At 34.4% G+C, this 10,676-nt stretch overlaps 1 protein-coding gene across 1 annotated transcript; it reads left to right on the top strand.

The window, feature by feature from the left end:
* The first annotated feature begins 4,778 nt into the window (after positions 1-4,778).
* On the top strand, positions 4,779-10,462 carry LOC106074659 (secretory immunoglobulin A-binding protein EsiB-like). Its single transcript, XM_056036617.1, has 5 exons — positions 4,779-4,972; positions 5,722-5,863; positions 7,129-7,174; positions 7,368-7,454; positions 8,195-10,462. Exons 1-5 carry the CDS (start codon positions 4,823-4,825, stop codon positions 8,289-8,291), a joined length of 522 nt encoding a protein of 173 aa, XP_055892592.1. The 5' UTR covers positions 4,779-4,822; the 3' UTR covers positions 8,292-10,462.
* The last annotated feature ends 214 nt before the right edge of the window (positions 10,463-10,676 follow it).

Here is a 10,676-nt window from a genome sequence, read left to right on the forward strand (position 1 = left end):
TTATAGGAAATGAGAAATGGGCTCATCTTCAACAACGAAGGAGAATATATATATATATATGTGAAGTTGATTTAGGCTTCCGAAAATGGTCTCACCAGTGATTCGATATTATTGTCAATCTTTTAAGTGCATCCTTATTCTTCTAAATAAGTGCATCCTTAGTCCAAGTTTTTAAAATAATCCATATTCAATCTTATAAAACCAAACACATAGACCTATTCTAATACTTTAAAATGCTGTCACAGTCTTCCTTTCTTATGATCCATAAGTAACAAGCAACATGCACGAATTTGTTGTTGTTTTTTTAAACAATTATGAAGCTAATATATTTTTATAAGAGCGATTACTTCGCTGTCTATAACTAACTTATTAAGGGTTAAAAAAAAAAGGAAATATTTTTACCCCGAACCACTTTTGTCTCCCCATCCCGCCCCCAACCAACCCGGCAAAAATCCTGGTTTGCGCCCATGTATAAATTTACTCGAGAGTATAGACCATGTATAAACCCCCCCCCCCCCCGAAATGAAATCCCCCTCCCTTGGGGGGGGGATCGGAATTTAGTGAATGATTTTTTGCTTTGATTTTGTTTATTATAGATGAGATTTTAATACTAAACCATCAATTGCCCTAGCACAACCAATGGGGTTTTGAGTTTAAAACCCCTTACAAGGGGGTTTTGAGTTTAAAACCCCCTACTAGGGGTTTTGAGTTTTAAACCCCCTACTTGGGGTTATTGCAGTTAACCCCCCCTCATCTATAAAACAAAACAAAACAAAAATGCTAACGAAATTCCCCTAATTCCAAGAGCACAGTTAAGGGAGATTTTGATTTTAAAACCCCCTCCAAAATTTACGATAAACCCCCGCTTCAATAGAAAAAAAAGTTAATTACGCACTCAAAATTTTATGAGCGTAGCTAAATGGGTTTTGACTTAGTTTTTAGTTTAAACCCCACTTCAGCGGGGTTTGAAGGTAAAAAATACCTCTTTAATAATAAAACCAAAAAAAAGTATACACTCAAAATGTTTTGAGTGTAGTCAAAGGGGTTTTGAGTTTAAACTCCCCTCCAGTGGAGTTTGAAGCTAAAAAGTACCTCTTCAATATAAATAAAAGCAAATTACTCACACTAAAATCTATGAATGCACCCAAAGGGGTTTTGAGTTTAAACCCCCCGCCAAGGGAGTTTGAGGCTAAAAAAATACATCTTCAGTGTAAGAAAAAAAGCAAATTACGCACTCAAAATGCTATGAGCGTTGCCAAAAGGGGTTTTGAGTTTAAACCTCCATTCAGAGGGGTTTAATGCTAAAAATACCTCTTCAATATAAAAAAAAAAGCAAATTACACACTAAAATTATTTGAGCGTAGCCAATCCAATCGGGAGTTTTGAGTTTAAACCCCTCTTCTACAGATGGCGTTTGTTTAAAGTTTAAAACCCCTCCAGAAGGTTTTGAGTTTAAGGTCCCCCTACAGAGCATTTTGAGGTGGAAAACCCCCAACAAATGATTTTGACTATAAAACTTCTCTTTTCGATATAAAATCTAAAGAAAACTACAGTCACTTAATTCCAAGAGCGTATTCAAGAGTGGTTACACATTTTTACCAGTGGCAGGGCTCCCTTAATAAACTGCAGTGAATAGTCATCTGCCGAAATTGAAAAACACTAAATGTGGCTCAACAAAGATGGCTAAGACAGATTTTAGGAGTCAGTTATAGAGATCGGGTTTAAATCAAGGAAATCCTATGCCGAACTGGGAGTCGACCCTTTAGTAAGATTGTGAGAGAGCGACGCATGAGGTTTTGCGGGACATGTTCTCCGACAAATGAATTACGCATAAGAAGAGTTGCAATGATATCCTAGTACAACTTGACGCCACTCATTCATTGAGGTCCTCATGGCAGGTGGGAAGAGGCTTCAGATATTACCAGTGGCAGATTTTTATGGAAACAGCTTGACGTCAAATGCTCCGAACGGCGCGGTAGGGTCTAAGTCAGTAAGAATAGCACATTAGGTTTTTGAAATAAAACTTTTGAATAGCAGGAAAATGCACTGTAGATACCTCAAAATATGCATTTTGTTGGCTTTCAATACCAGAAATAGTGCTTGGCGGCGGGGCTTCGCCCCGCGCTAGCGCTCCCCAGACCCCATTGCTAGTAATGGCAGGGAATCTACAATTTTATGGAAACAGCTTGACGGCAAATGCGCCAAACGGCGCGGCAGGGTCTAAGTCAGTAAGAATAGCACATTAGGTTTTTGAAATAAAACTTTTTAATAGCAGGAAAATGTACTGTAGATACCTCAGAATAAGCATTTTGTTGGCTTTCAATATCAGAAATAGTGCTTGGCGGCGGGGCTTCGCCCCGCGCTGGGGGAGCTCCTAGCGCTCCCCCAGACCCCCTTGCTAGTATTGACGGGGAATCTACAATTTTTCCACTAACTCATGGAAGAACCTATTCTAGGGTACAATAAACGTCTTCCGAAAGAATGAAGGGTCAGAATGCAATAAAGATTATGTACACACACACACATAAATACATATTTAAAAAAATTCGCCGGGGGGGGGGGGTCGGGGGGGGGGGAGAAAAAATCCCCCCCCCCCCCCCCCCGAAAAAAAATCCTGGCTACGCCCATGGTATAGACTATAGAGGATTAGTGATAAAGATCCATACTTTTAAGCATTAAAAGACAGTGGTCTAGACTAGCATACTGGTTCTAGTGGCCATAGAGTTTAATTTACGATTGTTTTTTACAGTGGTTAGCAGGTCATCGTGGGGTCCAATGGCTGTATTAATCCTGTATCTTATCTCTTCATTCATGATGCGGTCAGTGTAAGTGACACCTCAGATCTTTCTGTAGCATCTTAGTTCCATTGCTAGGGAACTCTCTTAGGTCCACTCGCCCAAGAAAATTTTGCAAGCTAACAAGAGCAATTCTAAAATGTATTAATCTACATGTGTGTGCTTATTCGTAAAACAGAGACAAAAATCGTGTATATTAATACTTTGGAAACGATTTACTCTATAGGCCTTGTGGCCTACTAGGCCTATATCTATCATAATTAGCCTATAGTATAGAAGAATCCGTGTATTCTTGTTTGAAGTCTACTAATAACTCAGTGACGTCACCAGCAAGCCGTCCATAGCTGTAACCAAGGTCGCCTCTAGCCTGTGGTGTTACAACCAACTTACACACACGAACACAGACACTCATATTCCGACTTCTAGTCAGTGGCATCCATCAATACTCTACACATAATGGTAATCTTAGCAAACTTATCTTATCTTATATAATACAGACGTTACTTCAAAAAAAGAAGATGCATGCATGTTAACCAATGACCTAAATTCTGCTAAGTCACTGGTTTTCCTGGCTGATTCAGGCAACCCATTCCATGCTCTAATAGCACTAGAGCAAATGTTCTAGCTGATTGGTGGTTTGAACATAATAAGACGAAGTTAAACATGTTCATATGACTTCATATTAAGGTTGTATTGAATAGGCATAATGCTTGGTGTTTAGGGGCTTTAACTCACTGGCATCTGGCTACCAGACATATAGGATTCATTGCCATTAACCTTTTTATCTCTGAATCACACCTCAATTCCGAGTTTCCAGAATATTTTTTTCCCGAATTTCTGTCAACAGTTTTTCGGTAACTCGTATATTATTTTAGCTTATCGTGTGTTGTTTTTTTGAAGCCATGTCTTGAAAGTGAAATCGCGATTGTCTGTCTGTCTGTTAAAACGTTTGTACACTTTATTTCTCCCACACCCAATCGCAAATGTAGTTGAAATTTCGCACAATTAGGCCTATTTCTTGTACCTGACAAAACAAGTATATATTTACTTTATTTAAAATATATTTATATATTTAAAATACTCAGAAAGACACAAAGATAAAGGCACATTCCTCATCCCATATGCTAGGACAAATTTGTACAAATACTCCTTCTTCCCTAGCGCTATTAGATCATGGAATGCGTTGCCTGAGCTAGCCAGGAAAACCAGTGACTTGGCAGAATTTAACTCTTTCTCTCCGTAATTATTTACCACATTCTGGTGGAATCAACGTTGGTATCGTCAGTTAGGAGAGAAAGAGTTTAGTCATTGGTTAATATGCATGACTGAATGCATGACACGTAGGACGTAATCATCTTCTTTTTTTGGAGTAACGTCTGTATTATATAAGATAAGATATAGCCTGAAACATTTAAAAAAAAACGCTTATATTGAGGTGAAATCTATCAAATATTTTGAATCAATCATGTAATTAATTCTTGAATAGATCTAGACTAACAATAAAAATGTATGTGATTGGAAATATTTTCATTAATTGTTTTTTGTTTAGCGCAACTTTCATGCTAGAGCTAACAGTATGCCCAGTGCTTATGGTCTAATCACTTTCGTGGACCAGTCGGGTAGTGGGGGAGAAGGGTTATCTGGACGAAGGTAATAAGAGCCTTCAGCTCAGCTCTATACCGACAGTTTCAAATGGTGGAAATGGATGTTGTAATGCAGGTCGTTCTGTTTTAATGTTTTAAAAAAAAGTATTGCGGTTAAAATAAACATATAATATACAAAGATGTAAGGAGCATCTGAAACATGTAAAACAAACCATTAGCTATATATTTTTATATTTATATTTCATAGCCATTAGATCTACACGCTTGGTAATAAAGACTCATTTCTCGCTTTCTCTGCACTATATTTCAAGGGGGGAAGGGGAGGGGGGATCTGTAACGTTCACTTGGCGGAACATCTTCCCTTGCAATATCATAGCAACGCAGCCTCCTTTTCGAAGTCATACCTAGCATCATTTGTCCAAGATGGCGAACAACGAGCTTAGACAGCGTTTGTTGCAGCCTGATGAAGAGGAGGCAAACCTTTCTTGGGATCCTGATAGCCTGCCATTAAAAAGCAAACTCAAATTAGCTAGAAAAGCTAAAGAAGATCCATTGTATGTCTTCGTTTTAGAGGTTTGTAAACAAAAATTATTTGAATCTATCAACTAGACTATGTCACTATAATCTTTATTCTTTATATTTATAATTTAAAAAAAAACATTATAATTATAATAATTCATTATTGTTTAAGAAGACCATTTAATTTTAAGTCTTATAAGTTATACTTAGTAATATAGATTAATATTTATATATAAGAATAATAACTAGATAGTAGATATCTACTAATCTAGAATCTAGATTAGTAGTAATATTGTATTTCTCTACTTAAAATGAGCAACATTGTAGGTAGCTTTACCATAGACTCATTTTGTTGTCTCTTTTTGGTAAATATACCCATGGATCCTCCTATCTCTTGGCATAGTTTAACAATCTTTTATTTGCGACTCAAACAAAGAATTCCACCATATTTATTTTAACTTATTATCATGTTCCACAAACAAAGTAAAGATATGTTCACCTTTCCTGGTAGATTTTACATTCAGAGTCCCATTCCATAAACACACAAATGTTAATGATCATGATACCAATCCATCAGAGAAAAAGTGAGGGCCCAAACGTAGGTAAAGATACATTTTTTCAACCTTTTTTTTTTTTGTTTGGAAGGGGAATTTCTAAACTTTGTGCCGATGTTTTGGCGGGCCAGATGGAACATGTGCGGCCCATGGGCCGTATTTTGGCATCGCTGACCTAGGGTGATGACACATTTTTCAAATAATGTTGCTAATTTCCTAAGCATAAAACTCTTGACATTTTCTTTGTAGGTCTTGGCAATTCTCTTCACAATAGCAGGGGCACTCTACTGTTGGTTTTACTTTGACAATGTACACTTCCATGTGTCCCATGCATACGCCCATCTTGGCTACGATGTGGCTCAACATCATGTTGGACAGAGATATTTACACGGTAAGTCTGCTCTTTCTTTGATGTGGATTTTGATGGCTGATAGGCAGGGGCGGACTGGCTATATGGGCATTTGGGCAAAGGCCCAGTGGGCCGGTAGCCAAATGGGCCGGTAGGGCCACCGAAATGGCCTGATGGAAGTCACTATGGCACATATCAAGTTTTTAAAGGTTTTATAATATTCTTATTATGTTATTATTATTATTTTTATTAAAGGCCCTCTGAGCGTCGTGTTTAAACAGAAAGTCTTTCACAGACATACCAGTGTAATACTCTTTTAATCAAACACATTTTCCGAAAATAAAATGTAGAATGTAGACAGTGCTACTAGTAGGCTTCATCTTTTTAGGGCCTACATAATTGCTGATTTAAAAAGACGCTATATTGCTTATTAAGATATAGAGTTTACTGTATGCATGCATATCAATACATTATCAAACTTAACAATGATTTTTAAGGACCGATACACCTCGACATGGATGCCCATCACATGATAGAGAATTTGTGGGCCGAATTTCATAGAAATGCCCGGGCCGATTTTGATACCCAGTCCGCCCCTGCTGGTAGGGTATAGTGAAATCAAGAAAATTTAACCTCACATAAATCCAAATTCTGCCTAATTTGAATTTATTTCGTTGTTAGTGGTTGTTTCTTTTTTCCCCCTCTTTTTTGTCCTTATGAAAAGAATCTGTATAATTTAAATAAAGTAGTGAATTTTTTAATAACTTTATGCCCTTTTCACCCATTTATACAAGCCATTTATGGTGTTCACTATTCTTCAAATATTGCTCATATTGATTGATGACTAGCATCACATTGAATGTGTGCATGGTATGTATATAATGTGTAGGCATGTGGGTGTGCCTCATGAGGGACAAAGACTTGCCAATTTACACCAGTCTCATCCCTCTCTCTAAAAAAATATGCACTGTGTTGTAATAATAATTACTTACTATACCAGTAATTGATTTCCCCAGAAGAGTAAATAGAACCTGATCATTCAAAGGCACCTCTTGTTCTCTATAAATTTATTAATCAGATTCCACTGAATTTGAATTCATTTTAGGAAGTTTCTAAATCCCTCTAGGTCTAATAACTGAAGATTATATTCAAATATCTAAATAGACTGTGATGTACACTTTATCAATTGTTTTCCACAAGGAAAAGAAAAAGTGGTAGATTTCATTGAAGACTTTTTATAGCATATGATTTATATTTATGTTTTAAATTTTCAATTAAAAAAAAATCCATTTATTGATTTCTGTTAGGTAAAGGAGTCGATAAGCATCCAGAAAAAGCAATGGAATGGTTCAGGTATTTTTTTTTATGTACTACATATGGACTTATTATAAATGTATATTGCTCCTTACATTGATACTGCCTTACGATGGCTATAAAATTAAATAATATTTCAATTGTAACGTTAAGACTTTGTCTGAATCAATAAAACTTACTGTTGCCACAGAATTTAATTTAACAAAAAAACTTTTTTTTTTCATATATCTAGGAAAGCTGCGGACCAAGGACACCCTCATGCTGCATATAATCTGGCCATTGGTCACCTAAAGGGCTATAAAACTGATTTGAAGCCAGGGTAAGATGGGATTTTTTATTTATTTATCTTATTTTTTAAATATGGCTTTTTGTGTGTTTGTGTCTCAGCTAAATGCTAAACCAATATGCTTATGAACCATCTTACTAGTTTGTACTCTACTAGAATTCAAAAGGACATATTCTATAATTCAAAAGGACATATTCTATAGTTCAAAAGGACATATTCTCTATAACTTGAGGATGTCCACTCTTCAGTCTCTCATTCTAGAACTCTAATGTTCCTATATAAACAACTCTTGCTATCAAATCTTGAATCCTAACATGTCATCATTATTGTGGGAAACAGAACAGAAAATTGATTGTACATCTTTCTATTAATATTACTGTTAATACCACGTGTTCTTAGAAGCATCAGAGGTTGTTCCCAAATTCTTTTTGTTGAAGTGGCTTTAGGGCAAAAAAAATTTATTCCAAACTTTTATTTGCATATATTGCTTTTCTATTTATTTATTTTTTTTAAACTGGCATATAAATCTCATATCAGGAACAACTAAATATTTTATATGATAAACATTCCATTTTTTAAGGAACATGTGTAATTTATGACTTACGAAACAGTAACAAGCTTATTTTATAAAAATAAATAGAGAAATCAAGGGTTTTAATGTAAACTATTCTTTGTGATTTAATGTTTCTTAGACTAAAAGAAAAGTTTTTATAGAATTATTATAATAATCTACTGTATTTTTATAACTATATTTTGTCTCCATTTGTCTATAGGGAGTCTCACCAGCTGATCACACATGCTGCTGCTAATGGAGTCCAAGAGGCCCATCACGTTCTGAACTCTGTGTGCACCAAAGGAGGGTGTCACTGATCTCTACGGCTGTCACTCAACATGCATCTTGTGAAGTCTGTCATAGATGGCTTGTTGATTGTTTTTTTTTTTCAATTGTGATTTGACTTTTTAATAGTTACCGTATTAAATGTTTTAAACTCAAGTTTTTAAACAAATTGATAATCAAATTTATATATCTACTTACTGTGATAGTTTTTTTTTTCTTCTGTCTTTTTTTTTATATATTTTTCTTGATAAGGAAATGTGGTTAAATTCAGCTAACAGATTCAGATAATAATTTTTATAAAAATGTCCTTACCAAACAGCTAAAATATCTTTAGAGCAATAAATATATTGTCTGTAGGTGGCAAGCTTACAAACTGAACTATAGTCATGCTTTTCAAGAACTGCTCAGCGTTTAGGCTTTTTTTATTTGTAAAGGCATTTTACTTTTATATAGCATCACTTATCAGATAAGAACTAGAAGGAAATGAGAAGGCTTACACACTCGCCAAGAGTAGGAGAACTAACTCACTAATAAACTCTGCACTCTATCCAGAAGAATTGAAGAAATTAATCGTAAATAAAATAAATGAGAAATGGACGAGCTCTCATCCAAATCACAAGAAAGATGACGCTTACTATAAGCTATCCGGACAAGACAGACGTCTAATCTTTCGACTCAGGACCAGACACAACAGAATGCGACAACACATGTACCGGAAGCTCAAAATTGGAACCAGTGAAATCTGCCCATGTGGAGTATCACCAGAGAATTCAGACCACATCCTCCAAAACTGCTCTCTTTACCAAGAGACCCGTATAAGACACTGGCCCCTGATTTGGAAACCACTGTGCAGTTCATCTCATGTATTGGTCTACTCATCTGAACATTCCAACATAACAATGAGAACGAAGAAGAAGAAGACTGATCAGATAGTGTCTGCAGGCTGTACATTGACCACTGTTGCATTTTTTTTTTAAAGAAACAAAACCATAAAAGTTATTAACATGCACAGTTTTAAAACAAACATTTTTTTAGATGTTCACTGTACACAAGTACTTTGTGTACAACAAACATTTTTTTAGATGTACACTGTACACAAGTACTTTGTGTACAACAAACATTTTTTTAGATGTACACTGTACACAAGTACTTTGTGTACAACAAACATTTTTTTAGATGTACACTGTACACATGTATACAACAAACATTTTTTTAGATGTACACTGTACACAAGTACTTTGTGTACAACAATGTCTTTTGTAATATCATTAAATAGCTTATGAATTATGAAATTTTAAAGGCCTACAACTGTAGTATTAATAAGGAAAATATTATAATACCTTTTTTTTAATTAACAAAATTAAAGCTTACATAAAGGGGAAACCTCCACATTTACAGTCACATTATCTCAATAATGTAGTGTAAGACTTCATTCCCTTTTTTAAATGAATTAATTAACACTATTTAATTAACTAGTTGAATATTTTTTATTGATTCATGTTTTGTTTGGAACAATGAATAATTTAAGTTTAAACTTGATTCCAGAATGTTAAGTGGGAGAAATAAAAATGTCCAAAATTTGTACTAGACACACAGAGTGTACCAGACACACAGAGTGGATTAACATAAGCTTTGCAAAACCCAAAAAAAAAAAAAAAATTTTTTGAAGCATGGAAACATTTTCAAACTTGTGTAAATTATTCTCTGTGATGCATTTGAGATGAAATTTTTTAATTTCTAATGAAGAATTTTTTAAATGAATATCTTATAGCTAAAGTTGTTTTCTGTTTGTTTTTCACATCATTAAGTCAGCTAATTTAAGTAAGATATTTATTTTTTCTAAAATATGTGTTCTCTTTATCTAGTCATTATTTTTGTGTGTGGATCTAAAATAAATTGTTCACATATATCCTCAGGTATATATTCGATGCACATTCCGTCCAAAGTGTTCTATTAACAGGGTTATATATGTTTTCTATCCAGACTGCACTAACTGCTGAAATCTAGAAGTTTTATAATCTGTCTTTTTTTAGTTGAAACTCTTTTTGAATTTTAAGACAAGTGTTTTTGTCTTATTTTAGTTCAAACTCTTTTTAAATTTTAAGACAAGTGTATTTGTCTTTTTTTAGTTGAAACTTTTTTCAATTTTCTGACAAGTGTTACTGCTGATATAGTTGTTCACAATAAATATATTACACGTGAATGTTTCATGGTTCTTTACTTATTAGCAATAGATTCTGTGATGTGTGCTGCTGGTTGTGAGAGCGTTGTTTGTAGAAGCATTCATGACAAAATATTTAAAATGTTTGATAAATCAATAATTTATTTTAAAACCATTATTAATTAGTTGAAAGTAATTGTGTTGTTATATGTATATATATATATATATATATATATATATATATATATATATATAT

The sequence above is a fragment of the Biomphalaria glabrata genome, chromosome 7 (genome assembly GCF_947242115.1).
Source record: "Biomphalaria glabrata chromosome 7, xgBioGlab47.1, whole genome shotgun sequence".
Taxonomy (NCBI): Eukaryota; Metazoa; Mollusca; class Gastropoda; family Planorbidae; genus Biomphalaria; species Biomphalaria glabrata.

What these genes read in the sequence shown, in the direction of transcription:
- LOC106074659 (XM_056036617.1), top strand. Translation starts at nt 4,823, where the DNA reads ATGGCGAACAACGAGCTTAGACAGCGTTTGTTGCAGCCTGATGAAGAG. An exon ending in AAAGCAATGGAATGGTTCAG is followed by an intron (nt 7,175 to 7,367) that starts GTATTTTTTTTT and finishes TCATATATCTAG; the next exon opens with GAAAGCTGCGGACCAAGGAC. An exon ending in AAAACTGATTTGAAGCCAGG is followed by an intron (nt 7,455 to 8,194) that starts GTAAGATGGGAT and finishes ATTTGTCTATAG; the next exon opens with GGAGTCTCACCAGCTGATCA.